General features: G+C 43.6%; 1 protein-coding gene across 1 annotated transcript; it reads right to left on the minus strand.

Moving 5' to 3' along the window:
- Positions 1-2,012: 2,012 nt before the first annotated feature.
- Positions 2,013-17,725, minus strand: Crnkl1 (crooked neck pre-mRNA splicing factor 1). The gene is made up of 14 exons (XM_028881859.2): positions 17,558-17,725; positions 15,444-15,596; positions 14,859-14,950; positions 13,923-14,081; positions 13,487-13,653; positions 10,935-11,113; positions 9,628-9,798; positions 8,380-8,571; positions 7,497-7,556; positions 6,597-6,677; positions 5,225-5,464; positions 4,172-4,273; positions 3,530-3,778; positions 2,013-2,369 (listed from the first exon to the last, which is right to left on the minus strand). Exons 1-14 carry the CDS (start codon positions 17,606-17,608, stop codon positions 2,184-2,186), a joined length of 2,082 nt encoding a protein of 693 aa, XP_028737692.1. The 5' UTR covers positions 17,609-17,725; the 3' UTR covers positions 2,013-2,183.
- Between the last annotated feature and the right edge of the window lie 3 nt (positions 17,726-17,728).

Genomic DNA, 17,728 nt, shown 5'->3' on the forward strand with positions numbered 1-17,728 from the left:
CTTACTGTGTGAAAGTCTTCCCAAATAACACCTTTCCTACTGCTGGTCCCAGATCGTTTCTGCTAACACTGGTCAATCCTGCCTTTGAATGTGAGACTATAAAGGGGAAACAATCTAACTCCTAAAGGCCATGTAATTAGATCACAGGCATGTATTGAATTATTCCGGCAGTAAAGAACAACAACAACAACAAAAAAAAAACCAAAACCAAATACCCATGTGAAATGACCATTAAAATGCATGTGTGTTGGCATTTTTTTTTTTTTCCTTTAAGGTCTTGTTTTTGTTGGCCAGGCTGGCCTTGAACTCGCCTCCAGTAATCCTCCATCTTGCCCTCAAGCGGTAGCACCTGATTTAAAAGCATTTTCTTTAGAAAGGTCTTATTTTGGGATATTAAAGTTGGGGAGAATGAACTTGTTCTCCTGAGAGGAATAGCATTGCCTTCAAGCCTTTCATACTGGCACACATTTGTTACCTGTGAACTTGAAGAGCAAAGTCACTAATTTTTGTCTTAATGTATAAACAACATAAGCAGAACAGCTCTAGGAAGACTTCGTTATGGAACTAGCATTCTGATCTGCTTTCACCTCCATCTTGAATCTGCACCACTCAAAGGATAGTCAATGACAGATTTCCTTCCTGACTAGCAGACTTCAACTGACACCTGAGCCTGGTGCTGGTCTGGTGGCTGGCTAGAAACATCTATCATTTGTTTACTCAGTAGTACTGTTTTCTTCTAAAAGTTATCTTGTTTTCAAGACCAAATTTAGTAATATTACTAAGTTGCTTTTATTCTCTTAGGTGGATATACTGACATTTAATAATCAGTTGTTTACTAATGGTTCTTATAGGTAAAAACCAGTTCTAGGCATTGGGTAGTGAGCAACACAAGAAAATATGGCTGTGAAGTACAGATAAAAACAGTGCCTCCAAGACCAGGCAAATGCTGCTTTGTCACAATGTGAGCTGCACCAACAAGTATGTTCCTGTGCTCTTTCAGCGTCTTCCCTGAGCACTGTCACTATGGGTCCTTTGGACATCTGCTGTTTATGACAACTGTTAAGCATCACTTAGGAGCTCCCATGTTCTACAGCATGCTGGAAGATGCATTTTCTCAGGCAGACGGAAGTGTAGATTCATGAAGCCTGGGACACTGGCAGCAGTGCTGTGGTGAGTCATGCCCCAGCAGCATATGGAAGGCTCCAAGCACTCTCCAGAGACTCCATTAACAAAGACTAACAGAGACCCAGACTTCCCAAACTTATCTGAACACAGGACGCTGTGCCTGAGAGCATCTGCATATGCAGGCCAGGATTTTCTAAACAAGCTACCACTTTTAGAAAGTGTAAGAGCAAAGCCGAAGCCAAACTAAAATGTTCCTGGCAAATAACAACGTGGTCCAAAAACACAGTCACTACAAATTACCTCAAGATATTCAGAGGTTAAACTAGCCCAAGTCCATTTAATTCTGTAAGAAGTGGACACAATGCTAAAAAAGGAAAGAGGGTGGGAACAAGATTGACATCAGCACTTTCCTTTCATAATGGAATCACCAAAATGAGGTACCATGACACTACCCCGTGGTTGAGGAAACTGAAAGCAGACTAAGCTATCTATACAGCCACCACACAGAGGTGCCAAGACTGAACTCGGGGTGTGTGGTTTTAAAGACACAGAAGACAGTGACAGGCTTCACAGGAACATACCATAGAGACAGACCTGTGACTTCACAGTTTTCCTACAGAATGAACTGTGAACACTTTTAAGAGGCAAGGTACCTGCGCCTGGCATGGTGGCTCCAGTACTTAGGAGGCAGGCAGATCTGAGTTCAAGGCTAGCCTAGTCTACAGAGTGAGCTCCAGGACAGCCAAGACTATATACAGAGAAACCCTGTCTTGAAAAACAAAACAAAAAAGTCTGCAGTTGCACCTAGAATAGGTGCTTAGCAAATTAATTTCATGTAATAGACAATATGGGCAAATAGTAGGAAAGTTAAGACTCAGGTAACAAAATTATTAGAAAAATTCCTTTACTTGCAATTTCCCATCCACATTTAACCCAAGAGTGTTTTAAAAAATAATTTGAAAGGTAGCTATCAAAGATGCCAAACAACTCCTTACTGGGTAAATATACAAAAACGTTCAGAAGTCAAAGTTCTAAACTATTAATTTATATAAAAAAAATTACAACATTTTAAAAGATGAAGATTCACTCTCATCAATGTCCTTATCTGGATCCTGTTCGGCAGCTTCTTTTTCTTGTTGCTGTTTCTTCCAAAGCTTGGCCATTGCCAGAAGCTTGAGGTTAGGCTGGTTGGCAGCATCCTCTGGAAAGATGTAATCATAGTATTCTTCCCACCCGGCATCAGACTGTAAAATTAAATACATCAATTATAAGGTGAGCAGACAGCTGGAACAGGCTGTACTCAGAAGGGAGAGTGAAGAATTTGGGAAACCTGGAGTTCAACCCCAACTATGTTCACTGAACAAAGCAACATCAAACCCTGCTGTAGAAGGAAAAGGCTGGGTCCAAATGAGCGACTGAACAGCTGCTCAAACCATGTGTAGCTCACTGGAAATGACTGCCCAAGTGGAAGAGAGCTAAACTTGCAGGCACAGCTTTTCCCAGGCAATCAGGACACCCAGCACCTCAACTCCACCTGCAGTCATGTTTAAGGCTCAGGTTCTGAGTTAGCTAGAGGGATGGCTCAGCTGTTAAGAGCATTTGTTGCTCTTGCAGAGGACCCAGATTAGGTTCCCAGCACCCACACGGTAGCTCACAAACACCTGTAACTCCAGTTCCAGAGGATCCAATGCTGCCTTCTGACCTCCAAGGGCACCAGGCATGCACATGGTGCAATATACACACGCAGGCAAACCACTCTTAAAATAATCTTAAATTTGAGTCTTACTCAATTCTCAGTAGCAGAGAACACAGAGGTGTGTATATTGGGACTCCTAGCTCTCATCTTTTCATTTCTAATTGATCATAGATTTAACTTGTAAATACTGTCCTGAAATTCAGGCTCTCCTCTCATCTTCCACCTTCTACTCCCCAGTTGCTAGACTTATGAAAACCATCCAATAGATGATCATCTTCAACCCAGGTCCCTCAAGTCCACAGGTATGAGATGCCAACAATCTAGCTAGTCATGTAAAAAAGTCTTCAATGGTTCCCAAACTTGCTCTAGCCTACAAAGCCTTCTCAGGCTTGGCTCCTCTCTAAAAGGTGAAGGGATGCCCCTGCTTCCCATGCGTACTGACTTTCCACTTGCCACTCTACAAATACCACACTTGATGTAACTCCTAGACTCCACCTTCACTAAGTAAGGTGTTTTTGCCCAACCCCCCCCACCCCATTTTCCACTCCTGGCTGTGTCCTAGTAGCCAGACTACAAATGGTCCTTACCCAGGCATCTACTTCTGCTTTTAAGAATGTTCAAATCCTCCTTCAAAGCACACATTTCAAAGTCACATGCATTTCTACTCCTTTGACATGAGATGAATAAGCTCTAGTGCTCAGCCCTTACCCCATCGTCGGCCTGGACCTTTCTTCTCTTCTTGACCTTTTCTGGCATGAGTTTGTCTACTCTTTCCTTGTCTGATACTGTTCCAAATTCATCTTCAAAACCTCGCCAGGATTCCAGCAACATGAGTCTCTCTTCTTTTTCTTCACAGTTTCTCATGGTTTTATTAGCCTCTTCATAAATCTGTCTGCATTTAGCCACACTTCCTTCTTTCCCCAAGGATAACTCAAACTGAGCAAAACTGATCCATACCTTTAAAAAATTAACAGAACCAAATTAACCATATCACCCTGAAGATAGTAACATAATAGTTGTAAACCTAATTTCTCCAGTTCGTGACATCTGATGATGTCATGACAGCATTCTAGACTAATACAGTGAACATATGTGAACATACATTGAACTTCACTGTCAGTACCAAAGCACTCTCCTGCTTTCAAGTGTCTTGACAGTTTTAAAATCTTGAAACCTGTGATTCCAAGAGATTCATGTGCAGCATAAACAATGACCTGGTATGAACTTAATATTAAGTCTTCTGAGAATGACAGAGTCTAAGAACAAGGAAGTCATTTAAAATAATTTGTCTATAAAAACCAAAACTGCTGCACAAAATAAAATGAAAGATCATCAACAAAGTCAGGATACCTTGACATGCTGTGTTCGCTGAAGCAATTGTCGGTAAAGGTTTCGTGTTCTTTCCGTTTCTTCCTGCTCAATCTCAAAATCAATATATGATTTCCAAAGTACCTAAGAAAAACAACAGGTCAATCTTAGCACTAAGAAGCCACATGCCCCTATGGTTCAACCATCCTGACCTATACATCCAAGAACCTAAGACTTTCACTCAATAGTTAAGGCAGCATGTGGATGAAATAATACAGCATTTACAAGCTTGCCAAAATGTGATTAGAACTGAAGAGGAAAAAAGGCTTTGGATTTACTTTTACATTTCTTTTGGAGTTATTCAAATGTTCAACACAACAAATTTTTTTCAGACATTCTCTGTGTACTTTGCCTTCTGACTCATTGTAGCCAGCTGCTCGACTCACAGAATCCCCTCTCTCCTGATCTGGATAAAGCTCCACCAACCCCCACAACCAAAATTTGTCAAGAATTCCAGGTACTTTCCTGATCTTGTTACATGCAGTTCCCTTTTAGGGAGAAAATAAACCAGATTCCTATCCCCAGTGCCAATTTCTTGTTATTTGAGTTCAAAAACTATTAACTGCCCACCCCAGACAGGGACCCGGGCACTGGAGCTGGCAGTCTACTGGAGGAACAGAGGACAGGTGCTAGCAGCAGTCCAGGAAGCTCTGCCCTGACAGGGTCATGTTAGTACAAGGCTGACCAGAGGCTCAGACAGTTCTGTGGCTCCTGGGAGACTCCAATCAGTCCTAGCTAAGGTTCAGTGCCACCTTGTGGCCTAACTACTGAAGGCGGGCCAGTACTCCACCCCTATTTCCCGTGTTCCAGATTTTGGCGGGGGGAGGCTGCAGCTGTTTCCTTACCCAGCCTTCTCCTCCTCATCCCTTTAACCTGTCCTGTCAGCTGTGTGGGGCTGCTGCTGACACTCCCCTAGCCAACTTTCCTATTCAACAAACAGAAGAATCCTAATTAGTGGAAAAGTCTATAGGTTAGTTGGGTCATAGGGGGAATACTTGATAAGTATTTAAAATATATCCAACTTGGGATCCTTACCTCTGGCATGTCTAAGCGTGGCTGGCTGATGGCTAATTCATAGATTGCCCGGGCTCTATCAATATCACCAAGGATTGTCTCTAATTCTGCAAATTTAATCCATGAGGTACAATTCTCAGGTCCAAATTCCAAGAACTTTTCATAAAGCTTCCGGCATCTGTCAAATTCTCGAAGCTGTAGTTCCAGTTCTATATAACCTTTGAATAATTTGTTCTTTGGACATTTGCCTATGGAAGTCCCCTGAAGAATAAAATGGCCAAGAGTATTGTTATACTTAGGGTTCAATTTTAGTCACTGTCAATCTGTCCTAGAAGCTACCTTCTGCTGGAGTCAAACATGACAGATGACATGGAGGCTGGTCAGCCACAGGCAATATTGCAGAATTACACAACCATTGGATTTTAGACCCTTCAGGATCCCCTAGAAAATATGGTGTTAAGCATACAAACTTCCTTTAAATAAAAAGGTAACCAAACCTGACATACTACCCACAGGAAGCTAATAGTTCATCTGAAGGAAAACTGTGTATACACAATTTTATCATACTGAGACATTTTATGACAAATTATGAGGAAGGTATATTTCAAAAATTTTGCACAAGATCAGACTACTAATTCCAGACTCCTAATCTGGTAACTGGTAGCCATAGATATTTCCAGTGTTTAAGTAGAATGTTTACAATGAAAGCATTATTGTTTTTGTTTGTATCTCTTGGCAGTTTCATACACATATACAATGTATCTTGATCATATCCTCCTCCAATTCCCCTCCTTCCTGTCACACTGAGTCCAGTTAGTTTTGATGCATGAGCATGGGCAACCTTTCAGCGGCTACACCCTTGAAGAAAAATGACTGTTTCCCCTCAGCAGCCACCAGCTGTCAATGGCTCCCCAGCTGGAGGTGGAGTCTCGTGAACCCCTCCCTCCTTCATGCTGGAGGGCTTCACCTGGAACAAATCCCCTGTAGGCCACTACTGCTGCTGTTGAGTTTGAGTGCAACAGCCAGGCAAGGTCCAGAAGACACTTCAGGACCTTCCTCCCTACCCTCCTGTTCCTATTCTTCCTCACCGGTCCCTGAGCCTTGCAGGGAGGGAGAAGGGTTACGTTTATGTCCCTCTTAGAATAGCACTCAGTAGTCACTTACTCTCCAAGCACTATCTACCAGCTTTCTAACATGTCCCAGGCTATAAAAGATACATTTCTGTTGCCACCCACCCCTTATTATTTTTTTCAAGACAAGGTCTTGCTATGTAGTCCAAGCAAGGCTGGCCTTACTGGTGCGTGCGGCTTTTTTCAATAGGAACCACTCCAATTGTAAGCATGAAGATCTTAACCTTCTCCTAAGACAGTGAACCTGCTGCTCCTTTACTTACCAAAGCTCTTCTGGCAAATGGCAGATTTTTCTGTCGTATCTCAAACTGTGCATAATATAACCACATTTTGGCAAATGTGAACTACAAAACAAAAGCACAAAAAGATCTGGCTTAAGAGGCTCATTTAAATTAACCAAAGGCCACTGGTAAGATTTCAGGGTGAAGAGGGATGTATTTTGTTTGTTTGTAAGCAAAGAGGGCATTTACCAACAGTTAGAAATATACCAAGAGGCCGGAGAAAGGGCTCAGAGAATGATGGCACCAGCTGTCAGGCTTGACCCTGTGTTTAATCTCCAGGACACACACGGTGGACAGAACCAGCTCCCCAAGCTGTCTTCTGACTTCACATGTGTACTATGGCATATGTACTGCCCTCCCCCACAAATAAAAGTGTAATAAAATTTATACACACACACACACACACCCATGACCACCTAGACTGATACTGTATTATATATACTTCATGGCATGGCAGCCTCTACTTAGAATGTTTTGTGGGATGCTTGTAAATTGGCAGGGCATCCTATTTCTAAGAACAACTCACCACTTCTAAAGCAGAACTTTGTTTCTCTTGGTGGGAAATGTGGTAGAGCAACATTTTAACAGCTCCAAAGAAGCCACATGTTCAACCACACAAGCATGCTCCATTATCAAAAGGCCCATTTGGAGTTTCTTAAGCATGTGCTCTGTCTCCTTTCTTCCAGTCTGTCTCTCTGAATTTCTACACTGCATTACTTACTTGTCACAATACAGGCTGCTCTATGAACTAGACAGTAGGGCGTTTCCGCAGGCAAGCACTGTACCTGTTTTGATTCTCATGGTGCCACTCACTTGAAAGTTTCCAATTGATACATACTATTTTACAAGTAATAAAAGAGGATTTTGATCCAGCAAACGTACCTTTTTGTGAGGAATTAGTTCCAAAGACGCTTGATATACCTGTCTTGTCCTCTCAGGATCCTGTATTAAGATTAAAATAGTTTTTTAAAGATTATGTTAATACTTACTTTACTAGTTAACTTCATGACTACTAGTAGAAATAGACACTCCATTTCTCAAGAGCTATTTTTAAATATTGATTTCATTTATGATCAAAAATAGCAATTACTTTTTTTTTGCGGGGGGTGGGGGGGGTGTCTGAGGCAGGCTTTCTCTGTGTAGTTTTGGTGCCTGTCCTGGAGCTCACTCTGTAGACCAGGCTGGCCTTGAACTCACAGAGAACTCACAGTGATCCTCCTGGCTCTGCCTCCTGAGTGCTGGGATTACAGGCCACTGCTGCCTGGCACAATTACCTTTCATTATCAGATTTGGTTTAAGAATAAAAATGCGGCCATCAGCCATCAAAGTCTGAATTCAAGTCTTTGTAGAAAGGCCTGATAGCAGAAAGAAAGACCTTACGGTCTTAGATCAACAGAGGGTAGTCTTTCCCTGTTAACTTACACATAACCTGGAAATGCCACTTGATTTTTATCAAAAGCAAAAATGTACAATCTGGCCATGATCCTTCTTTGTGACAAACACATTACTCGGCAACTGTGTGTAATTAAACTGCTTCATTAGTCATTGTTTCAAGTTTTAAATGCGATCTAAGTGTGCCTCAAGGTTTTAAAACAACACACCATGCCTCAACAGGCATACAGTTTCAACGATGGACATGGTGGACAGAGTCCTAAGAGAATTTAAACTAAGTCTGTCTCAAAGACTGAACTATGAGTTACTATCCACCACCATGAGACTGGGGTAAGAAAGCCATTCATGGCTGACCCACCGTCGAGCCTCTCACCTTGGCTTCCAGCTCTTCATAGAGTGCATAGTTGATCCAGAGATAGATGTAGCGCTTCCAGTGCCTCTTCTCCTGGATGGGCGGCACGTTGGCAATGGCCCTCTCGTAGACTTCCCGCACAGTGTCAGCTTCGGCATCACTTTCCACCAAGCGCAAGTAATCAAACCATGCGTCGTAATTGTGTGGATTAGCCTAGAAAAAACAGCTTAATCTATCAAAACAGAACCAAGAGCTAGACTTGACAGGCTGTCAGAACTATAAGGAAACACTAAACTTGCTCTTTTTTAGCTTTTATTCCCTTAGTTTTTACCCATTATCTCATGTTTAGAACACCATCCCTGAGACTACAGGACTGTAAAAGGGCATTGGCTGGCACCTCGAAGCGAAGCCTCTTTCCTCTACTGCTTGGTAATGATATTTCATTTTTTTCTTTGTTTCTGAGACTAGGTCTCACCCCATAGCCTAGGCTGGCCTTGAACTCATAATTATCTTGCCTTAGCCAGTCCTGGGACTATAGGCTTGAGCCACTACACACAGCTTCCAGCTTCTATAAATGTATTTTTTTACACGTGACTGTATACCATTATATTGATAATGAAATTACAATGGGTTTATATCGACTCTAAATCAGGAAACACCTTTTCAAACAAACAGTAATTTATTATGAACACATCTTACCAACCTATCACTTCATTTAACACCAAACTTGGTTCTTTGTTAGGAGCTACCTCAACCTGACTAAGCAAAAGATAAAAGAACACTGAGAGAAAACACTGCTATCTAAACCTGAAATGGCCTATCACAGAGATAAGAACAGAACTGTCTATCGTAGATCTCTTGCTCATGCAAAGCAGGTGTTTGGATCTATCTCTGACCTTTCCATCCTTTTCAAAAAATGAGCTCAAATAGATGTCACATATCTTTTGAGGCATGGACTTGATATCAAACCTAGGCTGGCCTCAAACAATTTTTCTGCCTCTATCTCCCAAATGCTGGGATTAAAGGTATGATCCATCCTGCCCAGTTCCACATTAGTTCAGCTTGCTATCAATGAAAGGACTTCCCACAAAGGAATGGCATGGCAAATCCAAGTATGGCTTACTCTCTTTTCTTTACGGCACATTTTTTCCACCTTGCATGAAAGAGTTGCCTAGTCTATCAGACACACCATCTCGAGAGTAATCACTGGCCCCAACCCAGTCTTATCCGCGAGCTCTGACAACACTAGCCATTTACAGTAGCACCCACCTTCACTTCTTCTTCATACTGGAATCTCCGTTTGCTCACGATGATGTCTTCAATACCCCTCCGGTCACCAAACTTCTTCTCAAAGATGGTATAGTTTTTAAAGAGTTCTTGGGCCTCTTGTTTTGAAATTCTGTCCAGGGCATATTTGTAGATAACTCGTACCCTTTCAAACTAAAAACAGATAGGAAGATCATCATCTAAAACATAATCTCATTTTAGCCACACCTTGAGAATAACATAACCTACTACTTGTAAATTAAAATTTGAGGCCTCGATCAGAAAGGACTAATGCTTAGTTTTAGTTCCACATTTAATACTGTCTCAAAACTGAGCTATTTTCTCCTCACCCATCTTGGGTCCTTCCCAGGCAGGCACCACCACCATGGCACACCTGCTCAACCCAAAGCCCCACAAGTCTGCCTTGGTTCCTCCTCTCCAGTTCTCCTTCCCTTTACTGATTCTTTCATCAAATGCTGCTAATTTTATTTCTTCGCTACTGCCCTTTCTCCTCTACCCTGTTGCTGACCCATCTCCTCCATTTCTAACTGAGAACATTCCAGAAACCTCCTTATTGTACTCTCTGGTTTTATCACCTGCCTCCTTCTTACTAATGATCAAACCCAGAGCTTCACCCACGCTCGCAAGTACTCTTTATCCTCAGCCCTCCCGTGGTTCCACTCTTGCTATGTCCTACCCTGCTCCAGAATACCTCCATGAACTATTCAGAAGCTCAATAATTATAATCCAGTCACTGTCCCACTTAAAACCCTCTAACCCTTGCCTCTTAGAAGGAATCTGACCCCTCCAATTCTATTATTTTCTGTGTATACTAAGGAAGAAAGAAACTGGCTTATTTGTGGGGCAATCTGTGTTTCCATTCCACACAGTTTCCTCTGGTTGAGGGCACTGCTTCTTTGCCTCCCTAGCTTATTATCTATAAAGTCCTTGAACCAGTATACCAAAAGACTCATCAGTTTACACATGTACTTTTGTGTTTCTGAGATAAGGTGTATGTACTCTAAGCTGGCTCCAAACTAAGCTCCTCCTGCCTCAGCCTTAGAGTCAATCCTCAATTTTCTGAGTGCTGGGATTATAGATGTGTGCACAACACCTAACTCCAGGTATTCATATTTAAAAGGATTAATTTTCAAACACAGCAGAATGAAATTAAGACAGTTAGCATACATAACCACTCAGCTCCAATCTATAGCTCAGCAATACATGCACGCTGTTCTGTATAAAATTGTTTTTGAATACAGAAAACATTCTCTGTGGATAAAACAGAAATGAACTCATCGTGCACTTACTTCTTTCTGATTTTCCTCAAATTTGGCGAAGGCCACATACAGGTGTTCGTCCATATGCTCATCTCCAAAGAACTCCACTGCTCTCTCGTAGACTTTCCGCGCATGGGCAAAGTAAGCGTGCTTCTCCTCGAATCGGGCGTACTTGATCCAGTTCTTCACAGCAGGGTGCACGAGCACGAGTGCAGCGGGCAGTGAGTCAAGGAAAGGGCTGGCAAGACAGCACAGCGCAACCCACAGAGGCTGGGGGAGCTCGTGGGACAGCGCCTGCACAGCGGACAAAGGCTCCGTGCCCAAATGGGCCGGAACCCCACTAACCTCCCAAACCCCAACAATGCAAACCACAAGTGAGAGGTGACTAAGCACACACTGAGGAGTCTAACCACTAACCTGCAGCCTGAGGTCAGGGCCACGCTACCCACTCTGATCGGCCTCCAGTGCTGACTCAGCAGTGGGTACACAGACGTCTGAAGCCAAAGAAAACCCTCAACCTGGTTATCAGCCATGGCATCTCCAACAAGTCATCTGACTCAGTTTTTTAGGGTGTGAAAGGGGAAAATAGTGCCAACCTCACCCATCACTTAGCACTTTCTGGTCAAAGAACAAAGCTATTACATTAAAGGCTCAGTAACAGCAGCCTACCCACAGTGAATGCAGTAATTTGCCACAAAGAAAGCAGCTAGCCAAAGCTAAAGAGAACACATTTTCACTTGCCATTTAATTAGCAGGGCACATCAACCTTCCTTGAGGAAGCTGAAACTTTCCAGTGATGAATCCAGTCAGCTGTACCAAAGATACTAAGAGAACTGATAGTTCGGAGGCTGACTTCCAGGTCAGACACACCTGCACCTCCACCTGAGACCCTAGTGACCTAGTCAGCTTACTTGTCATCGTGTCTCGGTTTCTCCACCCGGGCAATGGAGCAGTTGCTGCCCTGCAGGGTTTCCCGAGTGCTGGCAGCATCAAGGGTTAGAATGCCATCCGCTACAAACCAGGTGCTCCTCTAGCCTCTGGGAAACCACCAGCAAACAGATCTTCATGTTGCACAACAAGGTTCTCATTGTTCTGGAGAGCCGGTAAGAACTCTCAATTACTGAATGCCAAACCACTGATCCTAGGAGGAACGTGGACATATATATCTCCCACGGACCACAGTTTTAAATTCTAAAAACAGCACACCCTAGCTATTTTGTGTGTGTACATGTTCCTGTGTGTGCACACATGAACATATGTGCATGGTGTAAGAAAGAGGCCAGAGGCTGAAATCATTTGTCTTTTTTTTTTTCCCCTCTGAGACAGGGTTTCTCTGTGTAACAGTCTTGACTATCCTGGAATTCACTGTGTGGACCAGGCTGGCCTCGAACTCACAGAAATCTTCCTGTCCCTGCCTCCCAAGTGCTGGGATTAAAGGTGTGCGCCGCCGCCGCCAGGCTGAAATCATTTATCTTATTCAATTGCTCTCTACCTTATTTTTTGAGACAGGGCCTCTCACTGAATCTGGAGCTTACCTAGTCAACTAAACTGACTGGCCTAACAGCGCCATGGATCCTCCTGCCTCCATCTCCCCAGTACTGGGATTACAGCTATAAAAGCTAGTGAGCCCAGCTTTTTATGTGGGGGCTAGGGGTCCGAACACAGGTCTTCACGCTTGTGCATCAAGCACTGATCAACTAAGCCATCTACTCAGACAGGCATCAAGCGACTAGCCTCAGGCTGCTCCACTACAGGTGTCAGAACCCTATGCTATGGCTGCAGAGAGGCAGAAAGCTCCTTGTGGACACAGAATGGGCCCCTCCTGCCTTCATACTCGGGCATCGCTACACACACACACACACACACACACACACACACACACACACACACACACACACAGCTGAAATGGACTTCAGCTAGGAACTGCATGCTGAGGGACACACACAAAATGTTCACTGTTTTATACATGTTTACAAATGGCTGCTGAAGCATAGCAATTATCAATCTGGGGATTCCAAATACATTTTAACAAGTGTGGCGGTCTGCAAACAGGGTGCCTCCGGGTGCCGCCTCTAACAGTGCTTTCCCAAACCCCATCTTCTAGCTGGGGACATCAGCCTGTCACAGGTGGCTGCTCGATCTTCTACAGTGCAGAGGCCGAAACTCAAAATATGCCAGCAAGGGCCCTATCAGTGAGTACACACTTAGCTGCACCATGTTGAGTTTTCATTTTTCTGGTATAGAAAGGACACAAGGCTCAAGGGACTAAGTGACTCTGGAGTCACTTACTAGCTGGAGTCACAGCTAGTGCTAATGTTAAACACAGACCTCTGGTTCTGGCAGCCAGGATTTAGTGCAAAAAAACAAAAATGAACCCGTATCATTGAAAAGACTCAAATCACCTAGACCACAATTTTTTTATCTGAACAATTTCTATCCCTGTAAGAAATGTGAAAGTGATGGAATCTGCCTTCCTGACCTTCAATGTCACCGTAATAGCTACATGTCTTGACTGTGATATCTTTCTGGGAGGTAGACACCCACGACAACAACATACCACTTATACCTCATTCAAAGGATATAGCGTTCATAAATGGTACGGGCCCGCTCCACCTCTTTGTATCTCAGCTCGAAGTTGATGTAGGAGTGCCAGGCCTGCTCCTCAGGCTGCCATTCCATCCAGCGCTCAAACACCTGACGGGCACCGGCAACATTGCCCAACATCTCCTCCATGTATGTGTACTTGTACCTGATGATACAGAATCATCCAGAGATGCCTGCTGTGGTCAAACTGACTTAGGGGAAAAAGTAATCTTCAACATTTCCAATGCTTTGTTCCATTTAAGTCTTAATTACATAGCTATGGACCATTTAGGATTATGACTCACAGATTATGTGACATTAAAAAACTGTATTTTAAGGGAAAGTAGAATGTAAAGTTCAATATATAAAAGCATTATAACTGCAAATAAAACCAATACACAGCAAGTGGTACTTTCCTAATTCACGGAGGCTTACCAGAACTGGTTGACTCGGGGCAGGGTTGTTATGGCTCGGTCCCAGATATTTCGGGCGTGGTTGACCTGGCGGTTCTTCATTTCCATTTCCGCGTATTTCAGCCAGAGTGTAATATTCCGATAGTCTACATCTAAGGCACGCTCGTATATGGATCGAGCCCTTGACAAACAAGACACGGAGAGCATCAGAAGCAGTACCTTTAAGATATGCAGTAGTCACTTCAAACTAGCTGCAATCCCTACTGTTTGGTTGGATATCCACCCTGAGTCAAGTTCAGGTCATAAAAAGAGAAGAACTAAGTTACTGTATAATCTTAGAGAGAAGCACGCAATTATTTCATAATGTCACAAACATTATAGTCAAGGTCTGCACAGGAAGCAGAGAGAGAAATGGCAATGTTTGGAGAAAAGGCTAAGTAGGAGGAATTCCAAACTGAGAATATAAGAGAGAGTTCCAGTTTGTTCAAAAGTCAAGGCTGGTGGAGAAGGGTGCCTTCGAGGGGTCAAGGCAGAGAGTTGACAAATGTCACAGTAAAGAGCAATGGTGTGCTTAGGAATTGGCAAGGACATGGTCACTGCAGAGCAGGGCTATGAGGGAGAGTGCAGAGAGGCTGGTCAAGAGGAAGTGAAGGCCACAATTTTTATCTTGACAACAGATTTCAGCAGAACACTTTTATTTTTGAAATATGAACACAGATAAGACACTGCTTCTTTAGTTACAGGAGTACTAGCGGCAATACCCACATACAGAACCTCCTGCAACACTCCATGACTGTCCTTCCGAGTGCCCTGGGAGCCTCAGAAGAACCTTAAGATGCCATGGAGCAGAAGCTGGAAAGCACTAACACAGCACAGTCCTGTGCTTTACTTGTCCTAGTTTTCACGTGACAGTTTATTGTATTTTTATATATAAATATTATACTTATGGCAATGTTACCTTTGAATTTCCTTTAGGCTTTCTTCCCATTGTGCATACTTTATCCAGTTACTAATCACAGTCCTGTTTTTCCTTATGTTATCTTCAAAAGTCTGAAAGGCAAGGGAGGGTGGTGGTATATTAAAGAGAAACTGACTTTGCCTTTTGCCTTGTAATAAAAGTTACTCATTTCATTCTTTTTAAGAGACATTATGTCCTAGATGCTGAAAAGCAGGAGGCTCTCTACAGAAGGTTACAATGACAAGTGGTTCTCTAGTTTACGAAGACAACAAAATACTGTAGACGTATGAACTACTGGGAAAATTATTGGTAGTTTCTGCTGTTGCCCATAATGATAACTAGTACTTTAATACACTCTACTCTCATTCCTAATAAGAAAACAATTTTTAACATTACCTTCATGTGTTCTCAGTAAGTCCCAGAATGTGACATGTAACTTCCACAGTATTGGTGGATTGATTAAGTAATCCCAAATCTTAGCCTGAGGTCAAGTCACCTAGGCTCTCTCTGAGTTCTCTCCTGGCCCTAGCTCCTGCTGTGGGTAGGACATGGACAGGTGTGCACGATGCACTTCAACACACTCACCTTCCTCTTCCGCAGTTTGTAATCATTGAGCTCCTCTTCGTCTGTGATCTTCTGCTGAGGCGGGGGTGGAAGGAGCTCGAGCTCTCTTTCTTTAGCCTCTCTTAAGAGCTGCTCGGCAGTTATCTGTACCTCAGCTGGCGCTTTGTTTTTCACCTTTTAAGAAAAAAAGACATTTCTGTTTTGGGTAGTGTAGTGTTCTCCACACAAGATCTTAAAACCTACGAACATCTTGCAGGATGTGAACTTCGTAAGTATGAGGACAAGAGGACCTCTTTGAATGACATGTTCAATTCTCCATGAGACAGAATGGGTGTGGGGGGACAACCCTGCATTTTCTATCTAATACACGGCATCTACGATAATGAGTCCATAGTGAAAATCTCAAGAAAAAAGGTGACAAAATAACATCAATTTTTCCCTTTTAGGAGAGTAGACTAAGCACTACTTCCTGGCATTATAACTTGTTTACAGGATTCCTCTACTTATTTTAACCCACCGAGTGGGCAGGTTGGTTTTCCACGACATTTGAAGTCAACTGAAACTTACTAAGTTCTCATCATCAGCCTGGAAGCTGCTTGAGAACACACAGCTGTGTTGCTCAACACAGTAGCTCCAAGCCAAACGTGTTCCCAGTTAGATGGACCCTACGTGCAAGCACTGCTCTAATGTGCTTTTTCTTTTCCTTTTTTTCTTTTTTTTTCTTTTTTTTTTTTTTTTTTTTTTTTTTTGGTTTTTCGAGACAGGGTTTCTCTGTGTAGCTTTGTGCCTTTCCTGGTACTCGCTTTGTAGACCAGGCTGGCCTCGAACTCACAGAGATCTGCCTGGCTCTGCCTCCTGAGTGCTGGGATTAAAGGCGTATGCCACCACTGCCTGGCCTAATTTGCTTTTTTACTGCTGTGATCAAACACTTAACGGCGCACGCCTTTAATCCCAGCACTCCAGAGGCAGAGCCAGGCAGATCTCTGTGAGTTCGAGGCTAGCCTGGTCTACAGAGAGAATTTGGAGGACAGGCTCCAAAGCCACACAGAGAAACCCTGTCTCCAAAAACCAAAAACAACCAAACAAACAAAACCACCAACCAACCAAACAAACAAACAAAATACTAACAAAAGCAACTCAGGGAAGGAAGACTTGATTTGGCTTACACAACCGGGTCACAACCCATCATGAAGGGAAGTCGAGGCAGGAACTGATACAGCAGCCATGTAGGAGCACTGCCCACTGGACTGATTGCTCAGCCTGCTTTCTTATAGTACTGAGGACCACCTGCCCAGGTGTGACACTCCCTGAGAAGGCTGGGACATCCACATCTACCATTAGTCAAGAAAATGCCTTACAAGCGACATGATGGAGGGATGTTATCAATTGATGTTCCCCTTCCCAGATAACTGTAGCTTATGTCAAGCGGATAAAACCTAGCCAGCACACACAGCCTGGCTTTTATGACTCGGTATAAAGGCTACCACATTAGACTTTTACAATAAATACACGTGGAAATGAGAACTTGTCTTAAAACAAAACTGCCACGTAGAAGAATCGGACCAGAGAAAGACTGCATGTAAAGACATGTCAGTTGTCAAGCACTGGTGACATATTAGCCACCGTTGGAAATATAACAATCCACTGTTTAATTTAAATTATGCCGTTGCACAGAGCCCATTCCTCCCATCCCCTCCACTGTCTAACTTTCATTCAGCCTGCAAGTTTTAGCTTCCTCCACAAAGTTTACCTTCAAGTTTACTGACACCCCTCTGGTGCTTGCCCATGGCATGGTCTACGGTGCCTGGGTACATCTATCAAGGTTGCCATTTCGCCCTTCTTGTTTTACTCCAGCAGTGCTACCCCGAGTGAACTTGTATGGGGGGGGGGGATGCCGGGGGATCCCCAGAGTCTAGCAAAGCTAAGAGTTTGCTTAACCGAACTGATCACTCGCATTACAAAAACACCACCCTGGAACGAAGGCTGGGCAGCCGCGAGACGAGCTCGGAGGGACAAGACCCCGCACCACGCCACCGACTACCTGTCTTCTTGGACCTAGGGGCCGAGCTCGCTGTCCCAAGTCTCCGGTGCACGACACCGCAGATGTTGAGCTGGGGCCCTTCGCGGTTGCCTACCTTGGCCACTTTGGGGATCCGCTGTTTCCCGGCCGCTGTAGAGGCCGCCATGTCTGCAGCCGCTGAACCGGAGCAACACCGACACACACCTGAACCTCAGAAGACCGGCTTCGAATACCAGCTCACACCAGAGAGCCGGCCCACAACAAACTAGATCCCGGAACCGGAAGC

This window comes from Peromyscus leucopus, chromosome 4, assembly GCF_004664715.2.
Source record: "Peromyscus leucopus breed LL Stock chromosome 4, UCI_PerLeu_2.1, whole genome shotgun sequence".
Classification (NCBI taxonomy): domain Eukaryota; kingdom Metazoa; phylum Chordata; class Mammalia; order Rodentia; family Cricetidae; genus Peromyscus; species Peromyscus leucopus.